At 50.5% G+C, this 17657-nt stretch overlaps 1 protein-coding gene and 1 pseudogene across 4 annotated transcripts in view; one reads left to right on the top strand and one right to left on the bottom strand.

The window, feature by feature from the left end:
- Window positions 1–5085, bottom strand: part of LOC140614386 (malate dehydrogenase, mitochondrial-like) — a 40897-nt pseudogene extending 35812 nt beyond the window's left edge.
- The window catches only part of EOMES (eomesodermin), a 36006-nt gene extending 19157 nt beyond the window's left edge, over window positions 1–16849 (top strand). Inside the window, exons 1-6 of one of the 4 annotated variants that reach the window (XM_072793054.1) lie at window positions 9962–10100; window positions 12332–12486; window positions 13137–13258; window positions 13705–13863; window positions 13952–14013; window positions 14982–16849. In XM_072793054.1, coding sequence (XP_072649155.1) covers window positions 12336–12486; window positions 13137–13258; window positions 13705–13863; window positions 13952–14013; window positions 14982–15720 — 1233 coding nt within the window. In that variant the 5' untranslated portion in view covers window positions 9962–10100; window positions 12332–12335 and the 3' untranslated portion in view covers window positions 15721–16849. The other 3 variants (XM_072793052.1, XM_072793051.1, XM_072793053.1) reach the window with 3 other exon arrangements.
- The last annotated feature ends 808 nt before the right edge of the window (window positions 16850–17657 follow it).

Genomic DNA, 17657 nt, shown 5'->3' with positions numbered 1-17657 from the left:
GGACACACCTTTTAATTTCTGGAAATCCAGAAGCATTCTTTTTTTTTTTTCAGAAGCATTCTATAACCAATGATGTCTTACAATCACTATTGGTCAGGTGAGAGCCTGACCTGGGCTTCCAGCTTTTATTTTCCTTTTATGTATATAGGAATGAAATATGAAAATAACACTTGGTCTAAAAAAGCAGTTTTTTAAGTAAGCACAAAATTAAAATTTTAGGAGCTGGCCTTTTCTCTCTTAGTGACAAGATAATGATATATGTTAATGGATAGCATCTTAGAATTTATGATGTCCTTATGAAATACTTCATGAAGAAGCATTTTGGCATTATTCTATGTTTAAAATATTTCCATGCTTTATTTGACTTCTGTGTTTTAAAATCAATCATTTTTTAAAAAGTAAAAAAGAAATAAAATCAATCATTTTAAACTAGGTATTTTCCAGTGATCTTTAAAGCTTCCCTAGGAACTGGGCAATTGAAAGACTTCCCAGGGATGCAGAGCACTGTGACCAGATGCTCAGCTATCACTTGCTTCTTTCTGCTCTTAAAATGCCTTTTCTCCCTTCTCCACTGCCAATCCCAGAGTACCAGCCAGCAAAGGACCCCAGCACAGGGTTTTCCCTCACAGTCTTTTCCCCTTTCCCTTCTAAAATCAAATGTTACTTCTTCAGAAAGACCTCCATCAACCCCGGAGCCCATTAGCCCAGTGGTTCTCCAACTTTGCTTCATATTGAAATCATTTAGACACTTTCCAGTATTACTGATGCCTGCATCTCACTCTCAGATATCCTGATTTAATTGTTCCTGGGATATTACGGGGGCATTGGGATTTTTAAGAGCTCCCCAGGTGATTCTGCCAAGATTGGCAACCACTGCATTAGCCTGTTTGATGATTTTCTGATATTTTCTTAATTGCTTTATGTTTGTATCTCCCACCAGCTTCTAAAGACATGGAAGCTTATCTTTGTCAACACTGTCCGTCCATACAGTCTCGCACCAGAGCACCCTCCTAGAAGCTGAGCCTCACAGTGCATCTTCTAAGAAGCATAGAGAGCTTTGGCTTACTCAAGAGTTGCCATTAAGCCTGAGGGGATTGACTGATTGATTGATTGATTGATTTTTTTTTAAAAGATTATTTATTTATTTATTTATTTGACCGGGACAGTGAGAGAGTACAAGCAGGGGGAGTGACAGAGGAAGAGGGAGAAGCAGGCTGCTCGTGGAGCAGGGAGCCCAACACGGGGGGACCGATCCCTGGACTCTGAGATCATGCCCTGAGCCGAAGGCCGACGCCCGCCTGAGCCACCTGGGCGCCCCCAGCCTGAGGGGACTTAGGGAGTAATTCAGATTGGGTCATTTCTTGGGCCTTTGGCCGCACGCGATTTCTGGCCTGCGTCTACCCAACTGCATCCCCGCCCCCCGCAGCCCAGCCAGGCGGGATGTTAATGCGGCCGACGGTCCCCTCCAGGTCCTCCTCTTTGATCAGCTTTGGGACTGTCTAGCAGATCGCTCCCCCGCCCAGGAGCCCCGGGAGCACGGGGCAGGGTCCGAGAGCTTGTTTACCTGCTTCTGGGGTCTGAGAGTACGAACAATGAGGGGTCTCAAAGGCACGAAAGCCCCCACTGCGAGGCCCAGGCGGGGCTCCGCGCACGCCGTGCAAGGGGGCGCTGCGCCTGCCGCGGTGCCCAGCGCTCCTCCCGCCGCGCGCGCTTCCGGGGCCTCCGAGCAGCAGGCGCTCGGCCTCGCAGGGGCTCGCGGCTCGGCTCGGCTCGGCGTCGGCGCGCGCAGCTGCAAGGAAAGCCCCCAAACACCAATTTAATTTACTTAAGCTTTTCGGGTCATTTGTGCCCTGGGGTGTGTTGAGCTTGCAAAAACTCCGACTTCCCCAGGAACTAACTTGAAGGCGTATTTTCAAAGGAAAACAATCAAGTTGTTGAAGAGTGCTTATAAAAGCGTGCAGATGGGTGGGGGACAGATGAAGAGGAACTCGGGTGCATACACACACTTGCTGGTGCAAAACGTATAATAAGCCCCGAGAATACAAGAAATTAATCGTGCTCGCCGTCAGGCCAAGGTGTGTGCCAGACGATGCAACCTGGTGGCCTTTGAGTTTTTTTTTAAAAGCCTTACGCAAGTATGGATGGATAGATATAGAGATAGATGATTGATAGATTTTATATTGTGCTATATATTGTATGGTATTGTATATAACGCATTCTATTGTGGAAGGTATTATATTTTATTATAAAACCATACAATATGTTATGTAATACGTATATACATTTATCTCTGGTTGGTAAAGTCAAGAAAGTTCAAATTGGCCTCTGCCTTCTAGGCTTATCCATTATACAGACAGAAAGGCTCGCGGAGTGAAAAGGCAAAGACGGAGACCAGAAATATGTGGGACACTCCCATATCTAATCACGCAAGGCACCCGGGTGATTGCGGGGAAAGCGACAGGGGAAACTGAGGCGCTCGGCTACCCGAGTGCATTAGGAGTTCTGCGCTTGCAGCGGGGCAGAAGCCGAGAACCCACGCCTGGCGCGCAGAAGCTTCGGTTTCAGCCCCGCCTGGAATTGACTTTTTTTTTTTTTTTTGCTCGGGCCACACACACCGGGGCGTGGGTGGGCTCTATCTTGCGTCAGGAAGAGGCACTCGCTGCGCGCTCCCAGCTCCGAGAGACTCCGTCTGCTTCTCTGAGGGCGGGACTCGGTCCCTGGGCTGCGTGTCGCCAGGTTAGGGCGGCCGCAGAGGCCGGGCGCGCCTGGAGAGACCGACCTGGGAGGCCGCCTCGCTTCCCCGCCCATCCCCAAATGAAAGGCTTGAGCGTCCGCCAGATAGCCAGGAAGGCCCCACCGCCCGCAATCCCAGCCCTGGAGCGCGTGGCCTGGGCGCTGCGCTGCGCGCCGGGTAACTGGGAAGGGGAAAGGGAAAGGAAACGCGACAGGCAGGGGGGCCAGAACTGGCAGCGCTCGCCACTGCTCGCTCTGTGGCTCGCCCCTTTGCCAAAGCTCGAGCCCAGAAACCTCGGTTTTCTATTAAAGGTCTCAGTGTTCTGGGCAAAGAGCACTGCCCTCCCAGCAATCAGGTCCGCCGGAGCAGGAACTCCCAAATTGTATGCCCTCAGGCAATTTACTTGATCTCTCTCTCTCTTTCAAACTCGGTTTTCCTTCCTATCTGTAAAATGGGGATGATAAAGGCACCTACCTCCGTGAAGAGGTAGCGAGGGTTTACGTGGAATATTGTACACCAAGGACTTGGCCCGGCCCTAGCTTGTAGAGAGAAGTCCCAAGCAAGAATGCCAGCCTGAACCCAGGATTGGTATTTAAAGTAGAGTTATGGGGCCCAGCTTCCATAAAAGAGACTCATTCTAAAGGTCCAGCGAGTGCCATCCACTCTCTTCCTCCCTCATAGGGGATTCCCATTCCAACACTTACCTGGAAGCCAAACCCCTCAAAGAAAACAATGCCCCACACCCCTCCCCATTCACGCATCCTTAACCCCTCCAACTGAGAGCCCCGCAGCTCAGACCGCCAGGATTGGAAAACCCGGGCTACCATTTTTAGCGGTGTGCCTGTGGGCAAGGGCCTTCATTTCTCCAAGTACACTTTACCCCTCTGTAAAATGGGTTGTTAAAAACATTTTAAGGTGCCGATTTTAAAAGATCGCAGAGATAAAGCAGGGAGTCTGGCCTATGGTCAGCTGCTGCTGCTTTTATTTTCCTCCTTTGGCTCTGGATTGGAGGATCAGCTCTATTTGAGACAAGTCGGCCCCAAGTAGATGAAGTAATGACTCCAGATGCTCTTTGCTCCCCCTGGAAATTCCTTTCCTGTGGACTCCTTGCAATCTTTGGGAGGAGGGGGTTCCACGGACCTTCCCGGACCCTGCTAAGTGGTTAAGCGGTCCAGGCTGACCAGGACTTGGGGCCCTCCTCAGCAGCAGCCCTCTACGGTTGATCTTGCTTTGCTCACGTCCTCTCAATTTGCAGATGCTTCCACTGAGGCCCGCAGGGCCCCCCAACGAGCGGATCCAGATGGTGTGCTTTTAAGGACCCCCTCCTCCCCATTTAGGGTGCCTTCTCCTGGAGGGAGAGCCCTGCGGGAGGCATCCGACCATTCACTCCACTCCTTCGCGGTCGGGCGTTTAACCTAGTAGGTGGACAACAAAACCTGAGCTAAATACCCTATTTTTTTTTCTTTGACAAATAATCGGCCAGAACGGCAAAATCCCGGCAGGAGGCGGGAGGGCCAGGAGGCCTGGGAAAAACAGAATGCTAATGGGAGCCTGGAGGGGGCGGAAGGCGCACCCGGGCTAGGGCGCCCCAGCCGCCTCGCTTTGAAGTGCACCTTTCCAGCCGCGCTCAAGGGGAGGGCCCTGGATTCCACCCCTCCCCCACCCCTTCCATCCCAGGAGGTTCTGGGGAAATTGAAAGAAGCTCTATCAGCAACTGGGGACTCTCCCCTCAGGTTCTAACTGACTCAATCCTGCTTGCTACTTCTAGTTCGTGTTGCTTTTGACCTGTTGGTTCCTAGCCTTCCCCCAGTAGCATGGGAATCCCTGGAAGAGAAAAGACTATGGCTTAGGCATCCTCATTTCGCCCCAGTATCTAGTAAGAAGAGGGCAAGAAGAGAGCTCAACAGAAGCGTGATGGGGAGTAATAGGAAAGACTTTTGCTGTTCTAATTGCTTTACATTCTGTATGCTGTTGTTACAAGTTGGACCTTGGAGGCAGGTTAGGGAGCTTACCCAGACTCACAAAGCTAGTAATAGGTAAAGCCACAAGTACATACAATTCTGCATAGAACATTCTGCTTTTCTCTTAGTTTATGGAATGATCTCATTGGTGCCCTTCTTTCTCCCTCCCCCTCTCTTCCCCGGTTATCTTACCGGCTTAAAGCTTTCTGCTGAGTAACTCCCCAACCAAGATTTCCCCTCTCCCCATTTCTCACTGGGGGCCTGAATGGGAGATTCCAGCTGCCTGGTCATTTTGAAGCTTTGGTCAACAGGATCGGATCCTGCCCACCTGTTGTGTAAGACATCCTGCCGCACCTGTACCATAGAGGTGCCTTCTGTTGAAACATCCATTGCCATAGGCTCGGCCTGTCAGCTCTCTTAGTGACATGCGGGTGATTTATGTTCAAGATGATATTTCTCCTTGGCTGCATGTTGCTCGCTGCCATCAACAGCTGTACTGCAATTCCAGCACTAACTTTTCTATTTTCCTGTGGAAGTGGGTCAACTTTGAAATACACAGGAAAAGCCATGCAATAATGTAATAACTTTTGGTTAGAAAAGGTCTAGAAAAGATTTTTTAAGTCCTAAGAAGTCTTAAAAAGATAAAGATGTCAGGTCCATTAACTTAGGAAGATCTGTGTTATCTTTTTTCTTTTAATGGGAGAAAATAGCATTTTCACTTTGGTCTTTATGGTTATAAAGCCTGAGACCTGACAGTCCTTGAGCTAGTTTATCTGTTCTGGTTTAGTAACCCTTTCCTTTCAGTTAACAGATGAACCGCTACTAAGTGTCAGGACTTTCAGGGTGCAAAAGTAAGCAAAACAGGTGGAACCCTGTATAATCCTTTTGTATTTTAATGTAGCAATAATTAGCCAAACAGCCCCATAATTTATTTCTGAGCATATTTTACTTCATTTACTTTGCTCCCACATGGTTTTCTTGTATTTATGTAAATCTATGTACTTCCATAAATGTGAATATAATAATGATAAGGCAGCACTGAAATCCAGGAATTCATTTGCAGTTTAAAAAATACTTTCATAAGAAAAGATTCTTGATTCAATATTTAAGAAAACATCAGTTATTTTTCATAATGAGCAACTTTGGGTATATTTCTTAACTTTCTTTTCACGATTCTCCCACCTCCTCAGATTTTGCCAGTGAACTATATTTGCTCTTAGCAATCTAAGGACATAGATTGATAACTCAGAAAATACTTTAAATTTTCCATGTTTGTTTGAAAAAAATAAAGTGAGTTTAAGGTTTAAGGTCCTTTGCCTCACACATTTGTGGAACTGGCGAGTTTTTGTTTTTGTTTTTGTTTTTTTTTAAAGCAAGTGATCAGTCTATTTCACCGTTATGGTGAAATATAAATTCTTATAAAAGTGAAACTGGGTTGGTGGGTGTATCTTGCTGTTGTCAGCAGAATCAAAACTACTTGTCCTTGCCAAAGTGTTTTATCTTACAGGACATTTTCTTTAAAAGAAAAAAAAAAAGTGAAACACGAACAACTTTACCGTGATGAAAGCTCCCTCCCCCTTTGCAAAGCGCAGTGGAGGTGGCAGGTCTGGCCAGCAGAGAACAAAGGGCCAAAGAGTTAACCTGAGATGGTGAAATAAAATGTAACATCAACAAAGAAAAGGCCATAGATAAATAGTTAAAGGACCAACTCACCACAAAACACCCATTGACGTTTTCCCAGAGTCCAGGCGAAGCGCTGGTGACCGGGTAATGTTGGAATGTTTTCCTAGGGTTAAAAGGAGAACCGGCAGCAAGTCTGCTCAGAATTTACAAAGTGTTTGAATAACACGGACGGTGTTTTGATAACACATTTTTAGTGGGGGTGAAAATAATAGAATTTATTGGGACATTTATATGGGCCCCCTTGGTTGTGTGTGGAGGGGGGGGCAGGGCAGGAGGAAAACCATATATCACTGCACTCATCTATAACTCACCCCTGTAACTTATATACATGCATATGTATTTGATGTGTAATACTCCTGTTCTAGCAAAATGCTTCTCAGTGTTGCTCTTAAAAGAATGTACCGATAGTGGTTACCTTTAAGTGGGGAGAGATGGGTAAAGAGGTCACCTGGCCCCGGGTTGGCAATAACTTTGTGTTCTCAGGATGAGATGGTGGCATGAAGCTGGTTTGATCGCTTAAACCAGTAGAGCATAAAGATCTTCCATAGGCTCACACACAGGCTTGGCCTGGGCTTTCTGGTAGCCTTCAAAGGGTGCTGCTTGCTCCAGCTCAGGCTGAAAGGTGCAAGATTTGAGTTAATCCAGCCGGCATTTGGGTCTGGGGTTCCAAGGGGTCTCCACGTTTCCTCCCCAGTGTTGATGTTTTTGTTCAATGTATTCCAATACACTGTCAGTTGAGCCACATAAAACCAGGCACCTTTCAATAAATGTCTCATTTGGATTTCATGAAGCTTGGGGTGTAATTGAAATCAAACAGCAAACAGGCTGGAAGGCGCTGTTATTTGCCCACCCAATCTTAGGAGGGTGCTGCCTGACATGTTCACTGAAGCCACTGCTTTAGCTTTCTTTTCTGTTCCTATTTCTGGAAAAGAGTGCATGGATTTTAAAGTTTGGCTGGGATACATGAAAATATTTTTTATGTCTCTTTCTCTGATTATAAGTAAAATTGGGCCAGCAAAAGAAAATCCGTTCCAAGTAGGAAATCACAGATTTGCTCATCTATAACTCTTCAGGCATTTAGATTAGTATATTCCATATGTGACGATAATGATAATGCAATTAGTCAATACAGGAAAAACCATACAATACAATTAGATTTCTTTATGTTGTCGGGGGGAAAAAATCATCTTTAGTTGACACAGTGCTTTTTGTATGATGTCAAAAAGTAATTTGTAACTTACAAATGCAATATAAATCATGGATATGTTTTCCATGTTCCCCAAATCCCAGGTTTCAGAGCAGTTTTGTGCAGCTTGGATTTGGATTCTCTTTGAATTCCTCTTTATTTCTCCATCTGTCAAATGTGTTAAAGTTTGGGTAAAATAATAGATATATCGGGGGAGATGAGGAGATATAAACTGCAGTTTCCCGCGCCAAGAGTCCACGTTAATCTTGATCACACATACAGTGTATATATTTAATAATTAGGTAGCACTCAGAATGAACCCACGCGCTTTCAGAGCTTGCTCTGGGGCTGGAATAAAATCAACCCTTTCTGATGTGGCGCGGGGGACAGCTGGCCCGCGTTATTTGCGCCAGAGTGGGTCGGAACGATGCCTGTTGCCTGCGATGGCACTTTGCCACGCGCAGCGCTTCCCTGGCCGCCTCGAAAGCAGTCTGAAGGGACACCGAAGCCCGCTTTCTCTCTGTGATAAAGCGCAAAACTGGTATCTACCCTCAGCCACCCTATCTCCAAATAATGTGAGATTCGATCTCACCCCTACTTTTCCCTCACACGTCCCGCGTGCGGTTCAGGTCCAGCCTAACGTGGAGAAGCCCGTGTCCGAGTCGTGTAACCAGGTTCCCCACACCCGGACTACGTCTCCGAGCGGCCCGAACCGCGCAGCCCCTTCCTCTCCGGTTCTCGGGACCCCCCGCGGACTCCCCATCACTTTGGAAATGACGAAGTCTTCAAACGCACAAAGTACTTGAAAAATTCAATTCTCCCAGACTTCCATGGGTCGAAGTAAAACAAAAGGCGCAAGGTGGGAGTGGATGGCCGGGTGGGCAGAGCGGGGAGCCACGTCAAACCCGAACTCTACTGGCAGGACGAAATGCTAGGAGCGCTGGGCAGGGCGCGCTCTGGGCCACTTTGCAGGGACGCGCTCCCGGGCTGCTCTGCCCTGGACCTGCGGGGCCGCAGCCCGGCCCACTCGCTTCATGTGCTCGCTCTCCACTGACTGTGGCCTGACCCTGACAACCTCACACCCCCGGTTTTCACCTCCCTCCCCCCCCCCCCCGCCGAAAAACTGGTAAATTCCCTGGAGCGTCCGAGTGTGTTACGGACCGTCTCGGTTTCTACCCCAGACGTGCCGATGTCGGCTGGCGCTGCTGCGGTCTGAGCCCAGGTCGGAAGGCTTCGAGGCGCTCTGCACTGGCGTGTGCCCTCAACAAATCCTGCGGCCGCCTCATCTGTTGTGGGCTACGAGTTTCCCGTGTGATCGCGTTCGGTTGGGGAAGCAGAGTCCCAACATCTCAGCCGGAAAATGCGCTCCCGGAGCGCTTACAAGCCGCGTCTGTAATTGCTTATTAACAGCGAATATTCATGCTTCTCCTTATCCGCAATGAGACGTGCCTCCCCCCCTTTCGGTAATAAAACAATAAAATAAGACGGCACCACTCTTGACTCTACTGTCTGCGGAAACGCAAGGGAGAAACAGGCAGCTGGGGCAAAAGGGCTTGATTCAATATCAAACTGATTATTTCACTAATTATTCTACCTTCTGTGTTGCGCCGCAGAGGAGAGGCGCAGGGAATCTCAACCGCACTGCTGCTGGGGAACCTTTGTCTCTTGGTGCCAGGCCCAGCTGAAGATGCTGTGTGGAGGGAATCCGAGGTTCAGGGAAACTGAGCTGCGGTGGATTTTGAATTGTGGGGAGCAAATGCGATTGCCTCCTGAAAGCAGGCGTGTGGGCGTGAGGATGAGGGTGTCTCCAGTGCCCCACCCCACCCGGGCTTCTGATTCATAAGCTGGGTCCTCAAGGATGACGTTGTGCTCTCACCGACCCCGGAACCCCAAAAGCCGAGCGCAAGGTTCTTCTTCACGAACCCTTCCCGATAAGTAAAAGAGCGGGACCGAACAAAATGGGGTTCTTGTGTGCTGAAGGCCTGGGAGCCTCCCACCATCGGGAGGAAAGTGTACCTGAAGCTACAACTCCTGGTGTGGAGAGAAACCTCGCTTGCCCAGATCCCCACCCTCTGGGACCGGTGCCTCCTGCAAGCTCTCGGCTTGCAGAGCCTTTCTCGTGCCAGCCTCTAAAACCTGCTCCCGCCCCGGCATCCTCCTCTCCGAGTGCCGAGATGACTTCTGTGCCAGCAGTGGACCCCGCTAAGGAGACCCCAAACCCTGTTCCCCTAAACTCCAGCAAAATACGGACACCACGACTGATTCTCACAGTAGGACAGTCTCAAAAAAAAAAAAAAAAAAAAAAAAAGACTAAAGGAAAAGAAAGTCGCAGTCGACATGATCCAATTAGTAAATGCCTAATTGAATTAGTGTCACCTCCGTCAGCCAATGGGAGAGCCCCCGGGTTGTGGGGCCGCGAAGCCCCTCCCTGGCCGCACATATATAAAGCAGCCAATGACAGGCTGCAAGTTTCCAAGTGGTCAACTTGACCCGCACTTGGGCAGTCGAGAAGGGCAGAAAGGCTATAGCAGCGCTGGTGGGTGGATAGGGCCAGAGATCTAAATCTTCTTATTCCTGGGGGGTGAGCGCGGAGGAGGCCGGGGGTCCAGAGAGGCCAGAAGGACGGGGAAGGAAAAGGAGAGTGCTTTTTCGGTCAACCTCCGCCTCCTGCCTTCAAACCCAGGGCGCTTTCCCGGCGGAAAGGGCGCTGTGTTCGGGGCGCGCGGGCGCGCGCCTTAGCGGCCCGCGTGCGGCCAGGTGGGTAGCCCCAGCACCGGAGGAAGGGGAAGTTACCTTCCCCTCGGAAGAGGGCGCTGGCTCCCCCATCCTGCCTTTATATTAAGGCCGCGGGAGGAGAGGAAGCAGCCAGCTGCCGTCCGCGCTTCGCAAAGCATGCAGTTAGGGGAGCAGCTCTTGGTGAGCTCGGTGAACCTGCCCGGCGCGCACTTCTACCCGCTGGAGAGTGCGCGAGGCGGGGGCGGCGGGAGCGCAGGCCACCTCCCTGGCGCGGCCCCCTCGCCCCAGAGGCTGGACTTAGACAAAGCGCCCAAGAAGTTCCCTGGCAGCCTCGCGTGCGAGACGGGGAGCGGGGAGCCCACGGCCGCCAGCGCGGGGGCCCCCGCGGCCATGCTCAGTGACGCCGACGCCGGGGACGCCTTCGCCAGCGCCGCGGCAGTGGCCAAGCCCGGGCCCCCGGACGGCCGCAAGGGCTCCCCCTGCGGGGAGGAGGAGCTGCCCTCGGCCGCCGCCGCCGCCGCCGCCGCGGCCGCCGCCGCCGCCGCCGCCGCCACCGCGCGGTACTCCATGGACAGCCTGAGCTCGGAGCGCTACTACCTCCAGTCCCCCGGGCCTCAGGGCTCCGAGCTGGCCGCGCCCTGCTCGCTCTTCCCCTACCAGGCGGCGGCCGCGGCGCCCCACGGATCCGTGTACCCTGCTCCCAACGGGGCGCGCTACCCCTACGGCTCCATGCTGCCCCCCGGCGGCTTCCCCGCGGCCGTGTGCCCACCTGGGAGGGCGCAGTTCGGCCCCGGAGCCGGCGCGAGTAGCGGCGCGGGAGGCGGCGGCGGCGGGGCCGGCGGCCCGGGGGCCTATCAGTACAGCCAGGGCGCCCCGCTCTACGGGCCGTACCCCGGGGCGGCCGCCGCGGGGTCCTGCGGAGGACTGGGGGGGTTGGGGGTTCCTGGTTCCGGCTTCCGTGCCCACGTCTACCTGTGCAACCGGCCTCTGTGGCTCAAATTCCACCGCCACCAAACCGAGATGATCATTACGAAACAGGGCAGGTGAGAGCAGCGCGGAGGGGCCCCGAGGTGAATGACAACTGAGTGAGTGACTGCGTGGTCCGGGGAAGGCCGGGGGTGAGGGAGCGGTGCCCGTTCGCCCAGCGCTACGCTCCGAGGGCGCTTTCCCGCGCGCACCTCCAGTCGGGTGTCCCTCCGGCCCGCGCACAGCTCTGTGCACGGCGCTAATGTTGCAGCTGCGCCCCCGCCCATCCCTTCCCCTCCCGTCACCCTCATCTGGACCGGCGAGGAGGCGGAAATGGAAATCGGGGCTTGTCCACAAAGCGGGATTTACTAGAACCGCCCGCTCGGCATCCCGAGCCGTCCCCGCGTACCCGCGAGGAGCCGCGGCGGGGGAGAGGCGCAAAGGTTGGCTTCCTGAGCGCAGCAGGGGGGCTCCCGCAGCTTTAGGCGCCGGAGTCGCCGTGGGGCGCCTGGGGGAGGCGGCATCAGAGGCTTAGCTGGTCCGGCAGTGCGTCAGGCAGGCCCTGGAGCCGGACCTGGTGGGGTTCGGGACGTGAGAAAGTTCTGATCCCCATCCGACTGCTAACGGTGGGTGCGAATGGTTGAAGTGAGCGGTGGGTGCCGGGAGAGGGGCGCTCGAGGGGAGCTTTTAACCTGGCGAGCACAATTCAAAAATTTTAACAGGAACAACTGAATGTTGTTCTCTGGCCCTTAAACGTAGAAGAAAAGAATGGTTTTTAACATCCTGGTAGAAAAATTAAGGACTTGAGTGGGGAGAAGGTGTGGTAGCACCTCAATTTGGGAGATACTGACTTTGGGGCAAAGGGTTTCAGAAAACAGACACGTTCCAAGAGTTGACAACTGGTGTATTTCGCAGAGTTAGGGCCTTTCTGTACCGGTGTTCGGTTCTTCCTGTAGGCTGTTAAATGTCCTACGCCCGCCTACCCACCCCAGATGCGGGCGGACCTGGCCTGCTTTCAGGCATCTGGACTCAAATCGCTGATCCTGGTTCTGTTCCCTTGCACAGGCGCATGTTTCCTTTCTTGAGCTTCAACATAAACGGACTCAATCCCACTGCCCACTACAACGTGTTTGTAGAGGTGGTGCTGGCGGACCCCAACCACTGGCGATTCCAGGGGGGCAAGTGGGTGACCTGCGGCAAGGCGGACAGTAACATGCAGGGTGAGGAGAGAGGAGGCCCAGGCAGGGGAGGAGCGGGCGGGGAACCCCTGACTCAAAAAATTCATTTAAATCCAACACTTTCCACCCTGGTCTGGGGCCTAGAGGTGTTAGTCTGAGTTTGCTTGATATTGATTGTTTGAAACGGGGAGAGTGGGAGAGAACTGCCAAGTCACATTTCTTGCCTACCAGTATAAACTTGGATACTTTTAACCATGACCCTAGTCCCCCCACCAATTCCTATGAAATGCTCTAGTGGAAAGGGCTCCTGACACTCTAACCTTCACTTGAGAAGGCCTTGCTCAAGGTTGAGTCCACATGAGAACCCAGCCACTTTCCATCAGAGATGTTGCCCTTCCAGCTTTAGAAGGGCCCAAATTGACCTTCAAGAGACATCTCCTGGTGGCTCTCATTTTTACTTGGAGGTAGCATTAAGAGGACTGCCTTGTCAACTGAAGGCAGGGAGCACAGGGGCCCTGGGAGGGCTGTCAGTGGAGTCTAGTTGGAGAGTGGAGAGCAGAGTCCTGGGGAGCCTTGTGCCAGAAGACTATCTCTCAGATCTTTGCCCAGAAGTAACAGACATCCCTCCCCTATGTCCATTTGTAATCAGCCCTATCTGCTTGGGTTTTGTGTTTTGTTTCATTTTCTCTTAGGCAACAAAATGTATGTTCACCCAGAGTCTCCTAATACTGGTTCCCACTGGATGAGACAGGAGATTTCCTTTGGGAAATTAAAACTCACCAATAACAAAGGCGCAAATAACAACAACACCCAGGTAGAGTGACAGAGGATGGGGTGTCTTTTGGCCATAGATCTCTTTCCTAACAAGTTTCCATACTCTTCACTGTATTTGTAATATTTGCAGGTGTCACCTGTTTGCTTACCTAGTTCTGACCTTTTTTTTTTTTTTCCCTTTTGACCTTTCTCATTTTTACTAGATTTCGGTTAACAGTGAGTTGACTGTTAGGAGAAGAAATGCTAAAGTCTTTCGGGAGACTTTGTAAACTAAGAGAAAAGAGTGTTTTTCAAACATGCATACCCAGCTAGCTAGGGTTTAAGTTTCAAAAGCAGCAATGATAAGATCTTAAAAAGTGGCTATAGAACAAGGGAACTGTCGGTGGGGGAGCAAGCAGGAGTCCCATTCCAAGACGTGTAGTTTGTTAAGATTTATATCTAAGAGACTCTTTGGATTTGGCAACTCTTTCTCTGTATCACTTCCAGATGATAGTGTTACAGTCTTTACACAAGTACCAACCCCGACTGCACATTGTTGAAGTGACAGAGGATGGTGTGGAGGATCTGAATGAGCCCTCAAAGACTCAGACCTTTACCTTCTCCGAAACGCAGTTCATTGCGGTGACTGCCTACCAAAACACCGATGTGAGTGTCCTCCTAAACGTCCCAAGAATCTCTACAGCTAGATCCAGTGTGACAAAGCACTCAACGACTGTTTTTCTCCCCTGTCTAGATAACTCAACTAAAGATTGATCATAACCCCTTTGCAAAAGGCTTCAGAGACAACTACGATTCGTAAGTGCAGCTTTTATTCATATTTGCACGGTCGTCTTTGAACAGGACATATATAACCAGACACTTCCCAGAGAACGTTCTAGGAAGAGATTTCACATTTGTTTGGGATTTTCACCTATTTTTATTTTTGCGCACCCCCCCCCCCATGGCTAATCTTGCTTTGGAATTTTCATGGAATGATTTTGTTCATTTTTTAATAAAGATTTTATTTATTTATTCATGAGAGACATGCAGAGAGAGAGAGAGGCAGAGACATAGGCAGAGGGAAAAGCAGGCTCCAGGCAGGGAGCCTGATGTGGGACTTTGGGATCACTCCATGAGTCAAAGGCAGCCGGTCAACTGCTGAGCCATCCAGGCGTCCCTTTTGTTCATTTTCTAAAGCAATGTTAAGGGCTCTAAAATGAGGAGCTATTTTTTTTTAACATTTGAGTGGCGATTTGAAATTTTCATAATCTGCATTTATATGCCTTTCATTTGATCCCACTTTTTTTGCCTCTTAGGATTGGGTATTATTACTCTTTCTCTTATTATTATTATTATTATTATTATTATTATTATTATTATTATTTTACATAAGAAAAACCTAAAACTAAGAGGATGTCATTTTCACAACATTAAACAGTAAGGCCCCAACAGACCATTTACATGTGGGATTTCTAACACCATAGCCAGCATTCCTTCTGTGACACTGACAAAGGAGAATTGCACTGTTCTCCAAGTTCTAGGACCTGGAAAGGCAGATTTTTCTATATTTTAAACACCTAGAGCTTGGGAGGAAACTTTTTTTTTGTATGAGCCAACAGTCCAGCTGAAGTAGACCAGTGCATCTCCTACCTCCATCCCTCCACTCCAGTAGACTAGTGCTCCCAGTACAGCCTACTATGTGAGCTTTTTTGATTTCTGGGAGGTGGTTATTTGGGGACAACATTAGGGTTTTTTTTTTTTAAGTGTTTCTCTTTATATTGTAGCATGTACACCGCTTCAGAAAATGACAGGTTAACTCCATCTCCCACGGATTCTCCTAGATCCCATCAGATTGTCCCTGGAGGTCGGTACGGCGTTCAATCCTTCTTCCCGGAGCCCTTTGTCAACACTTTACCTCAAGCCCGATATTATAATGGCGAGAGAACCGTGCCACAGACCAACGGCCTCCTTTCACCCCAACAGAGCGAAGAGGTGGCCAACCCTCCCCAGCGGTGGCTTGTCACGCCTGTCCAACAACCTGGGACCAACAAACTAGACATCGGTTCCTATGAGTCTGAATATACTTCCAGCACCTTGCTCCCCTATGGTATTAAATCCTTGCCCCTCCAGACGTCCCACGCCCTGGGGTATTACCCTGACCCAACCTTCCCTGCCATGGCAGGCTGGGGTGGTCGGGGTTCTTATCAGAGGAAAATGGCAGCTGGACTCCCATGGACCTCCAGAACAAGCCCCCCTGTGTTCTCTGAAGATCAGCTCTCCAAGGAGAAAGTCAAAGAAGAAATTAGCTCTTCTTGGATAGAGACACCCCCTTCCATCAAGTCTCTCGATTCCAATGATTCGGGGGTATACACCAGTGCTTGTAAGCGACGGCGGCTGTCTCCTAGCACCTCTAGTAATGAAAATTCGCCCTCCATAAAGTGTGAGGACATTAACGCTGAAGAGTACAGTAAAGACACCTCAAAAGGCATGGGGGGGTATTATGCTTTTTACACAACTCCCTAGAGAGTTATTTTAACTTCGTCAAAATGAGCTCACTTTTTGCAGATGGACTTGGTGGTGTTTTTTTTGTTGTCTTCTTTGCCTAGGTTTGCCAAAAAGACGTTTGCATTCCACCTCGATGCATCCCGTTTTGTGCAATCCTCTAAAAGAAGGTACCAAAGCTTTTTGATTGCTGCAGGTAACTGAAATGAGCCTCGCCATTTTTTTTTCTTTTTTAAATAAAATTAATGAAGGACTGTAAAGCGTTTTTAAAATTCGAAGGTTATTTGAGGTTCTGGATTTATTTATTGGAGGCACTAAACATTCCGAGAATCGGGCTGTGAAGATTTGAGTGCTGAGCGCTAGCCAATGGGTCAAAAGCTTCGGTTCTCGTTTCTATTTGTAAATCTGTAAGCAAGGAGAATCCCAGAGTGGCAAGGTGTTTTGCTTCTGGAAGAGAGGGCTGGGCCTTAAGCTTCAACGGGGGACTTTTTGCTGTTACTTTCTGCTAGGGGCAAAAGATGCTAGGCCTGGGAGGTGAGAAAAACCTTATGTGAAGGTGCTGGCTTTACCTGACTGATTTCCTCCTAGGCTTTTGCAGCAAGCCATGTTTGCCCCTAGTTCAGGACTGCTTCACTTGCTAGGCCTCTGCTAACATGCTGGGGTGGCTAGTAGGACTCAGGAGAGGGCAGGCGAGGGAGTCGCCAAAAAAGAAAAAAAAGAAGAATTTTAAAGTGTACAGTTTTGTGTGTGCTTAGATCCACTGTAGAATAATGTGGGATATATTGTACAAATAGCCTCCTTATGTGTCTGAGATTATGTAAAACTGGTGCTTTGGCTTTGTAAAGAATTCACAAATCACCCGACAGCAGTTGCAGGGCCAGGGGGATAGGTTCTCTCATCATCTGGGATATTGGGGAATATTCTGTTTACTTCTTAGATAGTTAAGAATGTATTCAGCTACTCTGTACTAACTTGAAACGTGTTTAATGAAAACTCCTACTTCACCCTCTTTCTTTGCCATCCCCTCTACCCAGCTCGATAATGTGAAGAAACTAAAACCGGATGCCACAGCTCCTATAGGCTTTTTAGATACCTTGGATTTTTATGTACAGTCTTAGTCATTTTTAATAAATGTGGTTCATTAAGGGAACGGGCAGAGCTGTCTTCTGTACTAAGGGTTTTAATCTTTGTTTTGAAAATCATTTTGCTTCCTCCTCCACCCCCTCCAGCATGAACACTAAGTCCCCTACCCGCCCCCCTTCTCCCCCAGGCTCTAGAATCTGTAAGTGGACACTGTAGTCACAAGGGGGTGGGGTTGCTTTTGTTTATCTTCTTTTCTTTTTTTTTTTTCTTGAAGATGAATGGGTTTATTTCCTCACCCCACTGGGAAGTCTGGACAATGGGTATTGGGCCTGCCGGCGGGGGTGGGGGGAGAGGGGAGGTTGCAGAGATGCAGGATTGCCCATTGCTAGGCTTAACCTGGCCTGGAAAAGCTCAGCTCCCGGCCCTTGGACTCCGGGCCCCGCCTCGGCCCGCGACCACTTGGTTCTCCGGGCTTTTTCCTAGGCTCTCCTGGGGCCGCCCATCCCCGGACCCACGTGGGCTCCCCGGGAAACCCCGTGGCCCCTTGAGCGCCCACGGGTTACCGGTCCCTGAAGCGCGGCGGGAAGCGGGCCGCCCACAACTCCAGTGTCGGCTGCAACCTGCGGCTTCTCGGTACGCGGAGCCCCGGGCGCCCCCGCCGGCGTCGCGGGCCGCTCCCTCGGCAGCCGCTGGCCGGGCGCTGCGGGCAAACCCGGCCGGAGACGCGGGAGACGCCGGGGACGCCGCGGGCCAGGGGCGGGCGCGACACTTACAAACGAGGATTCCGGTCGTCCCGTGCAGCTCCGCTCTGCAAACAGCGTCCGGGGAGCGCTTCGCCCGGAGTCTAGCTCCGTTTATTTGGCTCATTCCCCAGG

This window comes from Canis lupus, chromosome 22 (genome assembly GCF_048164855.1).
Source record: "Canis lupus baileyi chromosome 22, mCanLup2.hap1, whole genome shotgun sequence".
NCBI lineage: Eukaryota > Metazoa > Chordata > Mammalia > Carnivora > Canidae > Canis > Canis lupus.
Note: the sequence above shows the minus strand (reverse complement) of the source record. Positions and strands in the feature narration are given on the sequence as shown.